At 55.7% G+C, this 16,612-nt stretch overlaps 1 protein-coding gene and 1 non-coding gene across 2 annotated transcripts; both read right to left on the bottom strand.

Moving 5' to 3' along the window:
- Positions 1–63: 63 nt before the first annotated feature.
- DENND1C (DENN domain containing 1C) lies at positions 64–9,215 on the bottom strand. The gene is made up of 24 exons (XM_024745842.1): positions 9,200–9,215; positions 8,854–8,974; positions 7,865–7,929; positions 7,736–7,779; positions 7,544–7,593; positions 7,060–7,179; positions 6,910–6,979; positions 6,659–6,739; positions 6,502–6,567; positions 6,360–6,413; positions 6,137–6,247; positions 5,283–5,383; positions 5,133–5,178; positions 4,915–5,016; positions 4,701–4,826; positions 3,712–3,816; positions 2,881–2,954; positions 2,791–2,848; positions 2,536–2,607; positions 1,876–1,920; positions 1,699–1,806; positions 1,452–1,519; positions 1,130–1,313; positions 64–1,027 (listed from the first exon to the last, which is right to left on the bottom strand). The coding sequence occupies exons 2-24, from the start codon at positions 8,868–8,870 to the stop codon at positions 413–415; spliced, it is 2,382 nt and encodes a 793-aa protein (XP_024601610.1). The 5' UTR covers positions 8,871–8,974; positions 9,200–9,215; the 3' UTR covers positions 64–412.
- Positions 9,216–10,541: 1,326 nt separating this feature from the next.
- TRNAP-UGG (transfer RNA proline (anticodon UGG)) lies at positions 10,542–10,614 on the bottom strand. The gene has a single exon. It is a non-coding gene; the product is annotated as a tRNA-Pro (tRNA).
- Between the last annotated feature and the right edge of the window lie 5,998 nt (positions 10,615–16,612).

Raw genomic sequence — 16,612 nt, 5'->3', positions numbered from 1 at the left:
CCCAGCGCTTAAGAATAGAAGGGAAGAAGGTGCTTCAAAGACTCTGCCTTTGAAGGCAAGGGAGACTGAGGCTGCTTACTTTATATATATCTATACAACGGGTAGAGCGATGTAATACAACCTTTTTGTGAGCTGGTGGGGGCAGGAGTTAGCCTAGATGGAGGAGACACATAGGCTGTTGAGAGATGAATGTAAGGTCTCGAGGGTCCTAGGGGCTGGGAGGGCTTCCTGGAAGGGAAAGGCTTTTAGCTGCACCTAAGAGCCAGCCGGAGGCTGCCTTGGGAGGGAAGGTGGGGAGCCGGGTGGGTGTCTGAGCAGAAACAGGGCTCCCAGGTAAACCCACCAGGAAGAACAAGCCTTGGGCTCTTGCAGCTTTCTTGAGGGGCCAGAGTCTCCTCCAGACCCCTGATGCTTAACCTTCAAAACACTTTTTAAGCTCAGCAACCCTGGGCCGGCTCCTGGCCTGGAGCCCCCGCCAGTTCCTAGCAGGAGGATCAGGGGACCCGGGCGCTCCTGGCTCCTCGTGGGGCTGGAGGTGCGTGCGCTCTGGGAGCAGGACCTCCGAAGGCTGGGTTCTGGGGTTCTCTGGGGAACCGGGATCCGAGAAAGAATCAAGGACTTGGGATGTCCAGGTAATATCCGAGTTGGGCTTCGTGGGGGTCAGAAGTGGGGGGCTTTCTCGAGGGCTGGGTGCTGTGGAGAGCTGGGAGCAGGGACTCTCCTGGGCTGTGGGATCCTGGGTTGCCTCGTGGGGAGGGGAGAGGCGTAGAGGCTGGGGCTCTGTGAGAGAGGAGCTGGGGTCCCCTTTGCTGCTTGGGTCTGCAGAAGCTGTCGAAGACTGGGACGGAGAAATGATTTCTGGGCTGGCCTCTGAGGGCAGCTGGGAAGTGGGGTGCTTCGAGGTGCTCGTGGCATCTGAAGGCTGGGGGGTGTGCAGAGGCGGCAGGCCGACAGAAAGGGACAGGGGCTGGGGCCCTGGTGGTTTCTCGTCATCTGCTTGCCATCTCCATCTCCCTGGTATGTCGGGCTGGGTGGGGATGGAGAGATGGGCACGTTGCTGGCCTTTAAATGAAGGAGGGGCCGGCAGGTTGGATGAGCAAATGGGGGAGGGCTGGGGGGGGGCTCTCACCAGGCTGTGGCAGCAGTCCAAACTCTGGCTTGGCCGCAGGCTGCTGTTCCAGGTGGCTGTCACGCTCAGGCTATCCAGAATCTCGCTCAGCAAATCCAGTTCTTCTCCGGACCCAAGGAAGCTGCCATCCAGAGCTTCCTCTGCCAACGGTCCCTGGGCATCCTCGGGGCTCAGAGAGGGTGTCCTGGGTGAGGATGGGCAGCCTCAGGTATCTGCCCCAGACCAGCTGCTCTGAAGGGTCTGGAGTTTTGGGGCCCACTTCCCCAGGAGTCCCGGCTCCCCACTTCCAACATTGCTCCCTCCCTCTGCCTTGGAGTCTTACTCCTCCCCCAGGGACTCAGAAGGTCTCTCTTCCCGCTGGAGTCTCCTGCTGGGGCGAAGGGGCCGGTTCTGCAAAGGACAGATTTGAGGGCTGGGGCCTCAGGAGCTACAGAATCAGGGGGTTCTATGAAGGGGGGAGTGGGCGCCCCATTTTGGGGGTAGTCGAGATGTCTGGCTGGAGACAGGATGGGAGAAGGACTTGGTGATAAGTCCAGGTACATGCGTGGGCGTGGGGTTGGGGCTCTTACCTCTCCAAAGTGCTGGGTGATAGGCAAGCGCTGCTGCAGGCAATCTGAACGGCTGGTGAGGGAAGGGGCCCTCAGGGAGCCCCCCCTCTGCAGGCCAGAGTCCCCATCCTAGGAAGAGGGTGGGTGAGCCAGGAGCCCCTCCCCCCGCTGCCCCGCGGCGTTGGCTACTGGCTTTACCTTGTACGTCAGAAGGCTCTGCACACCCTTCAAGCCACACTTCGCCTGCGGAGGAACCGAAAGAGACTGAGAATCCAGAGCGATTTGACCCTGGACATTTGAGAACTCAGCCCTCCATCCGTGAAGACACTTTTGTCTTGCCATCTGCTCCTGTGTGTCTCAAAATATATTCAGGTTCCCCCGGTACCCCCTAAGAAGTCAATACCAACTTGCCCCTTTGACTAACACAGAAGGAATGTCACTGGAGGAGATAACCCCCAAATGAAACAGGGAATGGCAAAGCCAGAACGTCGTAAAAGTGAGTCAGTGTTCAAAAGCCGAGCAAAGAAGAAAATCCGGCAGACGATTGCGAGCTGTGGAAGTTGGTCCCAGGAAAATCTGGGGCTTGGGAGAAAAACCAACCACAAGGGCAGAAGCTGGGATTGTGGTGTCTCAGGACAAAAGATGTTTGCCAAAGAACCTTGGTTGTCATTTTTAAATAGGAAAGACCTGATGCGACAAAAATGAATGAACACGGTCAATGGAAAATAAAAGTAGGAAACATGGTAAATGAGTTAACTGCTGGTTTAGTTCTGATAAACTGTGTGTGCTCTAAACGTGGGGTTAAACCGTCCTCTGCCTTTGTCACCCTGGTAAGTGGCCTGTCCAGCCCAGCCTCACCGAGCGGTACATGTTTCTGACGGCTGGTTGGGTCTTGGCCTTGACGGAATGCAGGAGGGCACCACCACCTTTCTGGGGAGAGAAAGCCAAGGAAGAGAGGCTTGGGCACGTGGGGTTATCCCAGACCCCACCTGCCCACCCCTCTCCCTCTCTGAGTCTTGATTTCTTCACCTCTATCTATAAATGAGCATAGTAGGGATGGTGGTAGGTTTGATTTAATCCCACAATAAACACCAAAGTGTTCGGTGTTACTACCTTTAGGTTGTCTGCCCAGAGCTGGTAGGAGCGAAGGGTCCCTGGAGAGAGGAGAGAGGAGAGAGCACTGCCAGGGTGGGCAGGCTTCTACAGGTGCTCTCCTGCTCAAAGAGGTCTGAGAAGCCTTCTCCCGTGTTCAGCTTCTCCAGTCGGCCTTCGATGAACTGGGGGTGGGGCAAAGGGTCAGAGAATCAGGCTACCCCAAACATCTGAATGCGAGGACTGGGGATCCGCTCGCCCTCAAGACATAGAAGCCATCCCCGGCCCCTCCAGAAACCCAACCTTAGGTCCCAGGAGTCTGGAGCCCACCTCAGGAAGCCAGAGGTCCACCGGCTCCCCGCCCGTCCCCACCCCAAGTCAAGATCTGTCTTCAGGGACCAGACCCTGCTCCTCTCAGGGTCGGAGTAGGACTCTGCCACTCCAGACAGGCCCCCCTCCTCTCAGTGACCTTGGAGGAGGTCGGCCCCACCTCCAGGGACCCTGGAAGCCAGCCCGCACTGAAGGACCCTGAAGTTCATCCCACGTTCTTCCAAGAACCCAGGAGTCCGGTTCCACCTCCCCCGCTACGTCCCTAGAATCCAAGAGTCCAGCCTTCTCTCCCTCCACCCTCGACCCAGGAGGTTCCCGCCTTAGGGACTCAATAATTTCGTTCCATCCCAACCTCCTCATGGACCTAGAGGTAGATCTTATCCCTGGGAACTCAGGTCAGGGGCTCCCATTTTTATGGACCCAAGAGTTCAGTCCTGTCTCTCCCACCCCGGAGACCCTGGAGTGGGGGGATCCGGCCGGGCCAACTCTCGCCCTGCCCACTGGGTCCAGGCGTCCGCCCCTGCAGCCCCGGCTTCGGCCTCGGGATCCGGGCGTCTGCGCCCCTAGCCTCGCCCCTCCGGCCCCAGCCCCGCCCTCCGGATTCTGGCGCACCTGTTTGAACAGCTGCAGGTGCACAGCCCGCCGGTGGAAGGCCTGCAGCGGCGCCCCGGGTTTCTGGGCCAGGAAGGCTTCTTCACTGAAGGTTACAGGCTGGCCCTGGAAGAAGGACTCGGATTCTAAGCTCCCCCCGGCTCTCCAGGATCCCTTATTCTGCTTCCCATATTCTACCTTACATCTACGTAGCAAACATTGATGGAGCGCCTCTGTGTGCCTGATGTCCTGCAGGGCCTCGTGGGCTGCAGGGAGGACTTGGGCTTTTACCCCGAGGGAGGTGGGAGCCCTGGGAAGGCGGTGGGCAGAGGAGGGGGCGGGGCCTGACTCAGACGCTCCCAGGTGACCTCTGGCGGCTGCACGGAGGTCAGACTGCGGAGCGCGGAGGGTGGGAGCCCGCGAGAGGGGACTCATGGTGACGGGCGAGCGCGCTGATCCAGGCAAACAACAATGGGGACCAGGCCGCGGTGGAGACAGAGGAGGGGGAGAAATGGACAGCTTCCGGCTGTGTTCAGGGCAGAGTCGAAAGCAACATCAGATTCTCAGATAATAGAACTCCCTGACCATGTTTTTATAGAATAGTTGTGAAAAACTGGGGAGGAGGGGATGTCAGGGTTGAAAGTCAGCAGATCAGAGTCCTGGCCTCAACACTCACCCGCTGTGGGGCTTCCAAGCCTTGGTTTCCTCATATGTAGAATGGGACCATAAGAGTATCCGTCTCATAATACTGTTGTGAGCATTAAGTGAAATAATAATTGCAGCGGTAAAACCTATCATTTATCCATTGTGATGTGCCAGGCAGTAACCGAGCATTTTGCTTATGTCCATTTACAGACTCACGCGACCCTTTTGGGTAGGTACTGTTGGGATCCCATTTTACAGATGAGTAAACGGAGGCACAGAGTAAGCGCTCCATAAACGCTAGGTATTCTTATTCTGAATCCTTCAGGGACCCACGGAGTCTCTCCCTCTCCGTCCCCGAAGCTCACCGGGCCGCAGACTAGCGCATCGCGGTACCCCCCGAAGAGCAGGGCCTGGGCTTTGAGGAAGAGACGGGACACCCCTTCCCCGGGGGCCAGCGCGACCTTCCTTAGCCGCAGCCTCAGCAGAGACACCTGGAGGACAAGGGGGCAGCGCTGAGCAGGCGGGTGCGGCGCCTCGTCTCCCGGATGCGGCAGGAGGGCGGAAGGGGGTGTCACTGACCACATCTGGGGGCAGTGCCTGCACGTCGTCGAAGGGCGTCTCCAAGGTATTGGAGTCCACGTTCATCATCACGACGTCCTCCAGAGCTTTCTCCCGCACTCTCTGTGTTAGGGATTTGGAGTGGCGATGGCCGCTCAGAGCCCGAGGATCCCCGACAGGGGAGGATACCTGGGGGTGCACTCCACCCAACCTTGCCATCCAGGTCCGTACCCACTTACCTCGACGAGACTGGCGTGCACTCCGATGAGGTAGGGCATGGGCGCGCTGCGGAAGACCGAAGGGGCCGGTCATGCAGGCGCCGCCCCCGGGTGCCCAGGACCCTAGGCCTCATCCCCAAGCCCTGCCCCTCTCCAGCCCCTGCCCCTCACCAGCAGTAGTCCAGCAGATGCGGCGGCAGCGTGGGGATCAGCACGTGCTCCCAGCGCATGGGGTACAGGAGAGCGCAGGACGCGTGGACACATGAAGTCAGCTGGGGACGGGTGGGGGACCGTGGAGTCAGGGCCTGGACCCCCAGCTTCAAGGACCCTCTCTGGACGGTGGCTCTCCCGGCTTCATATCCCGTGTCCCCAGTCTCGTGCCTCCCTCCACCTCCCTTCCCCACCCGCTACTGGGTAAGAGGTGAAAACTCAAACCCCTTTCTTGTGAAGGCCAAGAATTCCGCAAATTACAGTGCTTGGAACTGGTGGTGCCAGGACTCAGCACGTGCTAGTCCCTCTCTCTAGGGGTGGAAGCTGATATTCAACCCTCCAGAATCTCTCTCCTTAGGGGTAGGACAGACTCAGCCCACTGACCCCACCCCTAGGGAGGCGGAGCTAGAATTCAGTCCCACCCCCACCCCCAAGTCCCGCCCCTAGGGGTAGAGGCTGAATGCTAGCTCCACACCTACCCCGTCCTTCTCCCCTAGGGGCGGAGCTAGAATTTAGCCCTCTCTGATCTCACCCTCCAGAGGGGCGGAGCCAGTCTTGTTCTGGCCCATAGTGGGTGGAGCCTGGACTCAGCGCTCCTGAAGCCGGGGGAGGGGGTACAGCGCAGCCCGCTCTGATTTCCCCCATAAAGGTGGAGCCAGGATTCAACTCAACCCTGACCTTCACAGGGGCTGAGCCAGGACTTTGCCCTCGGGTCTCGCCCACTGGGGTTAGAGCTAGGAATCCGTCCCGATGGTCCCGCCCCCAGGGGCCAAGCCAGGCCTCGGCCCCTCCCCGGCCCGGCGGTCCCGCCTCACGGTGCTCAGCTTTCTGGAGGTGAGCAGGACCCTTCGCTCTGCCAGGAGCGCAGCGAATAGCCCCACGATGTTGTCGTCGGTCACCGCCACCACCAGCTCCGTTAGGTTCCTCTGAAGAACAGAGAGGAAAGCTGGACGCGAGGGGCCACAGGATCTGAGAGCCCTCTCCGGGTTTCCGGACCTCTTCCCCCCTCCCAGAGTGCCCTCTCAGGTCTCCACTCACGTTCTCAGGAATGGATGGCAGGCGGCCGGAGTCGGGGGCCACGAAGCAGGAAAGCTGGCGGGGGATTAATAGGGGGACTGATCCGTCAAGGGGTTCGCCTCACGTGGGTGCCCAACCTTCCAGTGTCTCCAGCTCTGCTCACCGGCATGCTCTTCCCCGGGCCAGGGGACGGGATGCCTTGCGCACTGGAGATCATCACTCCGCTGCCCTGGGGGAGATGTGGTGTGTGGTCCTCAGGGCCGGGGTGCAGCCTCTCCAGCCACCTGAGGTCCAACGCCCAGGGGGGAGGGGGTACTCACCAGCTCCAGCCCCACTGAGTCCTGGGTCCCGGGAAGGGGCTGCTGCAGCAGATGTAGAAGAAGTTCGTTGACCTCTGAGACCTGGGTAGGGGTGGGATGCCTGAGCCACAATGCGGGGTGGGGACTCTGAGGGTCTTGACTCAGGCTGGGTGGTCTGGAGCCAAAGGGGCTCGGTCAGGCCTGGGAATTCAGAGCCAGGCTGGGGCCTTGGTGGGGGTGGGACGGGGAATGACAGGGAGAGCTGGTCTCACTTGATCCTGTGCCAGGAGGTCCCCCACTGTGTTCAGCAGTTTGTAGAACACTTCAAACCAAGGCAGGTGGCTGCGGAGGGTGGACACAGTTTTCGTGCAGTGCCTGTAGGCAGAGGCCCTTCCCCCGGCCCAGACCCCCACATCCCACACCTGAGGATGCAGAGACAGCTGTGGGCACCAGCCCGGAGGCGGGAGAAACCAAATCTGCGGGTGCCGGTCAGGTCCGTGAGGGCAAAGGTGAAATGCTGTACGGCGGTGCTGGGGGGCTCCCTGGGGGCAGGAAAAGCTCTCAGAGACCTGGGCATCCCACCCCCGTGAACCCCCCTCCCCTTCATGTCCCGGCAATGCTCCTAGTACTGCGTCCACCAGTCTGGGGCCCTGGGTGTATAGGTCCCTAGTTGTCAGCGTCTCTGGTTCTCTGAGGCCCTGGGTCCCTGAGACCCTGGGTAAATGAGTCCCTTTGTGTATAGGTCACTATTTGTCAGGGTCCCCCGGTTTCTGAGTCCCTGGGTCTCTGAATCTCAGGGGCCCTGGGTATATGATCTCTGTTGTCTGAGTCTCTGGGTGTTTGAATCCTGGGGGTCCGTGAGAGGTCTGGGTCCCTGGGTCCTTGGGTGTCTGCTTCCTTCCATACCTTTCCACATCAAAAGGGAAGCAGAATTTAGGCACCGTCTGCATAGCCTCCTGGGGGGTGGAGAGAAGCACACACTGCTTGGCCACTCAGGTTGGGCTCCACCCCTAAGCTCCCAGTGGTCTGAGACATAGGGTCCCCTCCCCCAGGGGGACAGGCCCTGGCCCCTGAGGAGCAAGGAGCCAGCCTGCATACCTGGTCCCGAAAGTCTGGGGGGAACTGCCGCAGGATGGGGGGATCTGCACAGAGAGCAGGCTCCTAAGTTCAGGGTCCCGGGCCCACCCTCCATCTCGACCCCCATCCCCAATGATGCCCCTGACTCACCCTCTTGCAGGGAGGGAGGGTAGGCCGCTTCGAAGAACCAGTCAAACAGGGCAGGGAGACCCCTTCTGCAGGGCAGGAAAGGGTTCAGTGTGTCCAGGGATTTGCTTCTGTGTGTGTGTCTGCACCTGTGTGTGACTGTGTGTGTGTGTGTATGTGTGTGTGTGTGTCTGCAATTCTATTCTGTGTCTGCCTGAAAGGATGAGACTGTCCAGGGCATGCGTCAGGTAGGACTGTGCATATGTGTGGCTGAGCCAATGTGAGGGTGAATGACATCCCCATTTTCCTGGGTGGCCCTGAGGGTCCCTGGGTATATGTGCGAGGCCCTGCCCAAGTGTCTCTGTGTACGCGACTTCATGGGGCCCTGGAGCCCTCAGAGTTTTTATCAGAGGAAAGAGGGCAGCGTGCCCTGGTCCTTCCGGGAACCCTGCAATCTCTGCCTTCCTGCCCTGGCCCCCAACCCTCTATCCATCTTGCAGAGGATGTCGGGACTTAGGCTCAGGGAGAGAGACAGAGGAAGAGAACGGGGAGTGAGTGCACACACATTGTCCCTGAGATTGGGAACCCCCTCACACTGAGCTTCATCCTCACGCTGACACAAGTCCCACACAATCAATCACTCCTGCACATGGACACACAGAGCCCGCCCCCCCCCACCCCCGCTGACCCCGGAAGCCAGGCTCCCCATCCCTGAGATACATCAAAAGGCAGAGGCTCGGGAGTTACAAACTTAGTCATACAGAGCTGGCGGAGAGCAGGGGAGAGAGAGAAAGAGAGAGAGAGAGAGAGTGGAAGGTCCCAGAGTGGCCCGAGTGTGCCTGAGAGCGGAGTCCATACTGTAGGCCAGCTGAGTGTCCTCCCCTGATTCCAGCCACCTGCCCCTGTGGCTCGCGGTCCCTCCCGGGCCTGCTGCAGCCTCGTTCTCCTTGGCCCCAGCCCAGGCCCGGTCTGGGAATCTTGGTCCAGAAGATGAGAGAGGGGGCAGCTCTTACTCAGCTGTGGATCCCATGGTCCCTGCAGGGCTGGCCCGGCGGGGCCCTTTCCTCAGGGGGTGCTGGGGGGGCCTGTGCTTTCTCAGGGCTGGGCCCTGAGCCGGCTCAGCTTCCTGTGTGGCTGAGAGAGGAAGTTTAACGGGTGACGTCCCCAGAGGAAGGCCCCTGCCCCCACCCACTGTGAGAGACCCAGGCGTCCTGCCTTCTAGACTTCTACAGGATGGGTGGGCAAGAGGTGTGCAAGCTCAGAGCCCAGACCCCCCAGACCCATCCTCCCAGGAGGGTTGCATCTGGTTTCTGCCATCACACCCAAGCCTTCCCTTCTCCGTGGCAGCCAAGGACTCACAGTTTGCCTAAAATGCTTCCTCTTCCCTCAACTCTTTTTCCTTTGATCCCTCTGCGCTGGTCATTCCCCCCAGTACCACCAGAGGGAGCCAGGCTGAAGAGTGGACACAGAGGCACGAGGAAGGTAGACAGACAGCAGACAGAACACAGGCACAGACAAACAGACAGCACACACATGGCCAGGGAGTGACCAACACAAACAGGCCAGAACAGCCACAGACAGCAGACAGACACGGAGAACTACCAAGTTATACAGGCAACACAAAGCCACAGACACAAACCAACAAGTACAGCGGGACAGCACACACATAAAGAAGTCCTTGTCCATCCAGATGATAGGTGCAAGGAGATAGCACACAGGCACAGCCAGCAATCAGTTCCAGACAGAGACAGCAGATACACTTGCAGGGACCACGGCTGTCAATGCAAACGGAATAACAGAGAAGCAGACCCAGACAACAGACAGAGACGCACAGAGCACAGACGTAGAGCAGTAACAAAGCAGTCAGGGCCCAGCCACGAGTCAGATTCACGGCCAGACGTAGTCACAACACAGAGAGAGGTACACAGCCAGACAAATCCAAGCAATGTTGCAGACCTAGAAACAGACAGACAGCCAGGCAGACAGATGTCATGTTGAAAAACAAAGATACGTAGACACACTCACAGGCACAAAGGCAGGACGCAACACAGGTACTCACGGTCCTGTACCTGCACGTAAAATCCCACAGACAGACTCAGAGAGTCAAAATGCAGAGGAGTCTGCAAGACTCCTCGGGCTCCTGCAAGGTACCGAGAATATCTGTGTGGATATAGGCATGCATCTGCATGAGTCCACATGTGGCCTGCCATGTCCTGGGGTATCTGGGGGTGAATGCCGTGTCTGTGTGCCTAGGAATTTGTGTCTGGTCCATCAGGCTGAGTGAAGATGTGGATGACTGGGGATTCTCATTCTGTGCCTGTCCACATGACTGTGGGTGCGAGGGCATTTTCATGCTGAGGAGGAAGAGGTGAGCAGATTCACCAGCATGGGAACACACACACACACACACACACACACACACACACACACACACACCTCCAAACCCTCCAGCCAAGACATAGGTGCATGAGGCTGAACGCAGCTCGGTCCCACCTTTCTCTCCAAGGGGAGCTGGATCTCAGCCAGGGCTGGGGATCAGGGGTGCAGAGTACCCGGGGCAGCCTTCTCCCCTTCTCATACTCTTAGGCCTTGCTACAGAATGAATGTTTGTGTTCCTCCCCCACCCCCGAATTTACATGCTAAGTCTTTTAAAAAAATTTTTTATTTTTTGGGCTGCACTGAGGAGGTTGCCGGATCTTAGTTCCCCAATCGGTGATTGAACCCGGGACTACGGCAGTCCAAGTGCAGAGTCCTAACCACTGGACCACCAGGGAACTCCCGGTGCTAAATCTTAACCCCCAAGGTCATGGTATTAGGAGGTGGGGGTCTTTGGAACATCACTACATCATGAGGGTGAAGGCCATGAATGGGATTAGTGTCCTCATAAAGGAGACGTCAGAGAGATTCCGTCATCTTTCCACCATGTGAGGACACAGCAAGAAGACGGCCATCTATGAACCAGGAAGCAGGCTCTCACCAGGTACCAAATCTTCTGGTGCCTTGATCTTGAAATTCCAGCTTCCAGAGCTGTGAGAAATAAACGTCTGCTGTTTATAAGCCACCCAGTCTATGGTATTCTGTTAGCAGCCTGAATGGGCTAAGTCAGGCATAGCATTTGCGGAGATATCCCCAATCCTTCTTCATTTCTGAAATTTACTCCAATTCAATCCAATGGCAAACCCATGGGATGAGGATAAAGGAAGAGTTCACATCCCTGAGTGAAAGTGGGACCCTCTCTGTCCCTGTTTCTGCATCTTTTTTTTCCTTTTTAGCTGTGCTGTGCAGCATGCGGGATCTTAGTTCCCCAACCAGGGATTGAACCTGAGCCCCCTGCAGTGCAAGTGTGGAGTCTTAACCACTGGACCACCAGGGAAGTCCCCCCGTTTCTGTATTTGTAACAAGTAAGTATGGTGCCTGCCTCAGAGATCCTGTGAGGGTTCGATGAGAGAATTCACATGAAATATTTAGTATGTGGTCAAGCCTGAACGGAGCTTTTGATATGTTCTCTGTATGATTATGGGAGATGGGTCAGTGAAGTGGTTAGAGAATGCTTTTGGAGTCAGAGGGACTTGGGTTCAAGACCTGACTTAGTTCTTTAATGTCTGTGTGACCTTAGGCAAGTCATTTGACCTCTCTGTATTAGTTATCTATTGCTGTGTGACCTATCACCCTAAAGTTAGTGGCTTAAAAGAACACACATTTATTATCTGACAGTTTCCCTGGGGGCTGGGATTCTGGACACAGCTTAGGCGGGTCCTGTGCTGCAGGGTCTCTCAGCTGTAATAAGGTGTCCATTGGGCTGTGGTCTCATCTGACAGCTCAACTGAAAAAGGATCTACTTCCAAGCTCACAATGTGGCCGTTGGCAGGATTCATTTTATTGTGGACAGAGGACCTCAGCTCCTTGCTGGCTGTTGGTCAGAGGTTACCCTCAGTTTTTGCCATGTGGACCTTACCAACCTGCTTCTTGCTTCCCCCTAGCAAGCAAGCTGAGAAGTCAATAGAGAGCTCACCAAGACAGAAGTCACAGGTTTTTGTAACACAGGCTTGGAAGTAGCATCCCATCGCCTTTGCCATATGGGTGCCATATTACATCTATTGGTCGGAAGCAACCTTCAGGTCCAGCCCATGCTCAAGGGGAGGGAATCACACAAGCACATGAATGGGGGAAGACGGGCATCATGGAGGGCCATCTTAGAAACCACCTTCCACCTCCCTGTGTCTTTATTTTCTTGCTTTAGTTAAAAAAAATTTTTTTTTATTTTAAAAAATTTTTGGCCACACCGCGTGGCTTGTGGGATCTTAGTTCCTCAACCAAGGATTGAACCCGGGCCCTCAGCAGTGAAAACTAGGAGTCCTAATCACTGGACCGCCAGGGAATTCCCATGTTTTCTCACTTTAAGAGGAGGAAAACAGGGACTTCCCTGGCGGTCCAGTGGTTGGGACTCCACGCTTTCACTGCCAAGGGCCTGGGTTCGATCCCTGGTCAGGGAGCTAAGATCCCACAAGCCTCACCACACAGACGAAAGATAAATAAATAAATAAATAAACTTCATACATCTTTATTTAAAAAAAAAAGGGCTTCCCTGGTGGTGCAGTGGTTGAGAGTCCACCTGCCGATGCGGGGGACACAGGTTCGTGCCCTGGTCCGGGAAGATCCCACATGCCGCGGAGCGGCTGGGCCCGTGAGCCATGGCCGCTGAGCCTGCGCATCCGGAGCCTGTGCTCCACAACGGGAGAGGCCACAACAGTGAGAGGTCCCCTCACAACACGTGGATTCACTTGCTCGTTCATTCAGCAAAGAATTACTGAGTATCTGTGTGGTATAAACTGTTCTACGCACGTGGTGAGCAAGGTAGTTAAGTTTCCTTGAAGCTTACATTCCGGTGGGTAGGGCAGGGGACAGATAAAAGAAACAAATCTACAAATAGACGAGATAATTTGAGTTACTGGTAGGTGCTCTCAGGGAAATGGAACAAGATAAAAGAGGCAGAGTGACTGGATACAATTTAGAGTTGCCAGGGAAGGCTGCTCTGAGGCGGTGTCCTTTGAACTGAAACCTGTGGACGAGAAGGGGCTGGTCATGTGCACCTCGGGGGGGGGGAAAGAAGGAGCAGGAACGGCATGTGCAAAGGCCCTGAGGTTGGATTGAACTTGATATGATCAAGCGCATAAAGGCCACAGTAGTTTCAGCTTAGGGAGGGAGGGGGAGGGGGATGAGGTTGTCATCATCAGTCCTCAGTGAGGGGAGACCAAGGTGAGTTTAGGTTTCAGTCCGAGTAGCATGGGAGCTGCGCGGGGGAGGGTTGTGATTTGCATATAAAGGTTCCTCTCTGGCTGCTGTAGAAAGAAGATGCTGCACACTGCAGAGGGCAGGGGTGGCAGCAGGGCGCCCAGGGAAGTGATGAGGGGGAATTGCCTGGGTGAACAACAATGGTGGCTTAGACCAGAGTATAGGCGGCTGAAGAGGAGGGGGTCAAATTCAGGATAGAATTTTTTTTTAAGATTTATTTTATTATTTATTTATTTAGTTAATTTATTTTTGGCTGCATAGGGTCTTAGTTGTGGGCCCGTGGGATCTTTGGTTGCGGTGCACAGGCTCTTCCTTGTGGCACATCAGCTTCTCTCTAGTTGTGGCACGTAGGCTCCAGGGCACGTGGGCTCTGCAGTTTGCGGCACGCAGGGTCTCTAGTTGAGGTGCGCGAGCTCAATTGTTGTGGCGTGCGGGCTTAGTTGCCCTGTGGTACGTGGGATCTTAGTTCCCTAACGAGGGATTGAACCCGCGTCCCCTGCATTGGAAGGCGGATTCTTTACCACCAGACCACCAGGGAAGTCCCCAGGTTACATTTTGGAGACAGAGACAACTCGACTTGAGACAGGCTGGGACCTGGGACCCTTTGCTGCAGTGCTTGGCCCCGGATACACCGCTCTTTGAGCAACAAAATACAAAAGGAAACTATATGGGACTAAAAATAACTCAGTACATGTGCAGTTGGGGCAAATTCTGGACCCAAAATATGCAAAGAGACCAAGACAACCCAACTGCCACTTTTGAAAAGCCTGGAGCAAAAACAGGGTGTTGGGAGCAAAAGCAGGGTACTGGGCATGCTCCGTGCACTCACCACCACCAGAGGGGTGGGCAAGCCACCTAAGCCATCCCTCCGGCCCGACCCCCTGGACACACCCCGCTACCCTCACCCCATATAGAGAACCAGCTCGCCCCCCTGCACCCCTGCTCAGCAAGTGAACAAGCAAAGGAGATTAATGTTTGTTCTCACTCCCTCCTGCTGCTGCAGGTGCCCCAATAAAGCCTTGCCTGAATTTCTTGTCTGGGCTCCAGTCAATTTCCATTGATTGGGGAAGGCCAAGAACCCTGGTCGGTATCAGATTCAGCAAAAGATAAGAAGAATGTGTTGGGTCCAGAAAACAATGAGTCCAGGCTGACTTCCAGACGCAGGATTTGAGCACACAGGTGGTGCCATTTCTCGGCGAAGGGGATTTAGTTGGGCAGAATAGGCAGTTCTTCTGGGGCCACATTAGGTTTGGGATAATAAAGACAGCCAAGCTCACTGCCTAGTTCGTCGTCTTTCTGCCCCACCGCCCAGTGCTGGGCTAGGCCTGCTGAGATGACGGTAGCTGCAGGCTGGATTTCGCAGGTTGCCTTCCCCATGCTTCTCCTTCCTCCTGGCTGAAATGGGACCCAGGGAGGGGGCTGGGGCCCCATCTGGGGCTGGTGGTCCAGCGAAGAGCCTGGTGGAAAAAGTTAATTGGCTCTCAGCATCCCTCCTTCCCTCTCTCTCTCTCGTTCCTCGATGGCCTTTCTCTGTACCAGAAGCTGGGGGAGGGGGGAACTACATTTCCCAGACTTCTTTGCAGCTCTGGTTCTGGATGCAGATTAGGTTCTACCAGTGAGAAACGCTCATGAGAGATTTGGAAGGTAGAAGTGAGGCAGAACTCTGTGTGTGTGTTTAATTATTTAAAATTATTTTAAATTCACTTTAATTAATTTTTGTTCGGCACTCTAGCGGACCTATCTCTGTGGATTTGTGGGTGTTGGGCAGTGTTTCTGAACTCAACAGTTCCGGTGGCAGCCTCCTGATTCTCCACTGTGCAGAGAAGAAGCTCCCAGGGTGCTGTTCCGACCTATTCCAGGGCTACTCAAAAGGTGGTCTCATAGGCAGCATTATCAGCATCACCTGGGAGCTTGTTAAAAATGCAAAGTCTCCCCCCCTCCCCCCCACCATTGAATCGGAAACTATACGGTGGAACTCAGGAAGCTGTGTTCTTGCAAAGCGGTCCTGGTGACTCTTTTGCACACTAAAGTTTAAGCGCTGGCCTATAGCTCCCTCTCTCAGCCCCTCCAACGATGTTGTAAGCTCCTAAATCCTTGTAGCCAATCCCTTTCTGCTTGATATGCCTAGAATGGTCCCTGCACTGAACCCTGGCTGATAAAATGCAATCAGAGTTCTCGACTTAAACGGCCAGCATTTGAATACCAGGTCACCACTTCATAGCCATGGGACCATGGACAAGATACTTTGTAATTTCCATAGCTGGCCATAGCTGTATCTTCCATCCCACATGCTCTTCTAGAATCTCGCCACTCTACCCTCAAGAGGTGCAGTCTGTAGTCTATCCCCTTGAACCTAAACAGGGCTTTGTGAACACCTCAATTAGGAGTCCTCAGGACACCAAACAACCCCTAAAGTTAAGTCAGAAAAATGCAATGAATTCTGCCTTGCTCTCTTAGGATGTTTGCTCTTGGAGAACCCAGCCACCATGCTGTGAGGAAGCCCAAGCAGACTATGGAGAGGTACTGACACCCTCCTTCTACCTGCCCCTGCTGAGCCCCGAGGCATCAACTTGGCAGTCATGTGAGTGAGCCACCTTGAAAGGAGAGCCCTCAGCCTCCAGCAGGATTCTCTAGCTGATGCCACAGGGGGCACCAATGAGCTGCCTTGCCAAGCCCTGCCCAAATTGCAGAGTTGGGAGCAAAATAACTAACTGCTGTTGTTTTAAGCCCCTACATTTTTTGGGGGGTGGGTAATTTGTTACTCAGCAAGAGCTAACTTATATACTTTGTCTCTCTAAAAGCTCAGATCTTTGTTTTTTGGCCACGCTGTGCAGATTGTGGGACCTTAGTTCCCCGACTGGGGATCGAACCTGTGCCTTCTGCAGTGAAAGAGAGGAGTCCTAACCACTGGACCGCCAGGGAATTCCCTAAAAGTTCAGATCTTACAGGGTTGGTGTGAGGTTTATGACATAAGGCGTGTGCCAGGCCATCAAAGTGCTTCACACATATCAGTGACTCTGGCAGGACTGCCCCTCGGGCACTACCCCCGGCTGCCATCTACTCAGTTTCCTTCCCTAGAGACTCCTCCCTCCAGCTTTCCATTCTTGCAAAATGCCTCACAGAGAGTGGCAGCATCTCCGTCACTAAGAACCCACCCAGTGCCAGGTACCGTGCCCTTGAGTCCTTACAAACATCCTTGAGGTGGTGCGTGGGGGGAAAACATATGAGCCCATTTTACAGGTGAGCCAGTCGAGGCTCAGAGTGGGCCAGCATCTTGCTCAACACCAGAGGGTGAGTTAGTGGCGCAGCCTGGTCTGACTCTGAAATCTCTGCCCTCTCCCCACCCCCAGACTAGAAGTTCCTTCAGCACCCACCTCCATCCCATAGGGAGGAGCCCTCACGTGACCTTCCCACAGAATGATGAAAAGTACACTCTGCAGAAACACGGCAGGACAACAGTTAATTTATTGAGGGTGAGGC

This window comes from Neophocaena asiaeorientalis, unplaced genomic scaffold, assembly GCF_003031525.2.
Source record: "Neophocaena asiaeorientalis asiaeorientalis breed wild unplaced genomic scaffold, Neophocaena_asiaeorientalis_V1.1 scaffold357, whole genome shotgun sequence".
NCBI lineage: Eukaryota > Metazoa > Chordata > Mammalia > Artiodactyla > Phocoenidae > Neophocaena > Neophocaena asiaeorientalis.
Note: the sequence above shows the minus strand (reverse complement) of the source record. Positions and strands in the feature narration are given on the sequence as shown.

What these genes read in the sequence shown, in the direction of transcription:
- DENND1C (XM_024745842.1), bottom strand. An exon ending in AGCTGTCTCTGCATCCTCAG is followed by an intron (nt 6,980 to 7,059) that starts GTGTGGGATGTG and finishes CACCCTCCGCAG; the next exon opens with CCACCTGCCTTGGTTTGAAG. An exon ending in TTTGAGCAGGAGAGCACCTG is followed by an intron (nt 2,849 to 2,880) that starts TAGAAGCCTGCC and finishes CAGTGCTCTCTC; the next exon opens with CTCTCTCCTCTCTCCAGGGA.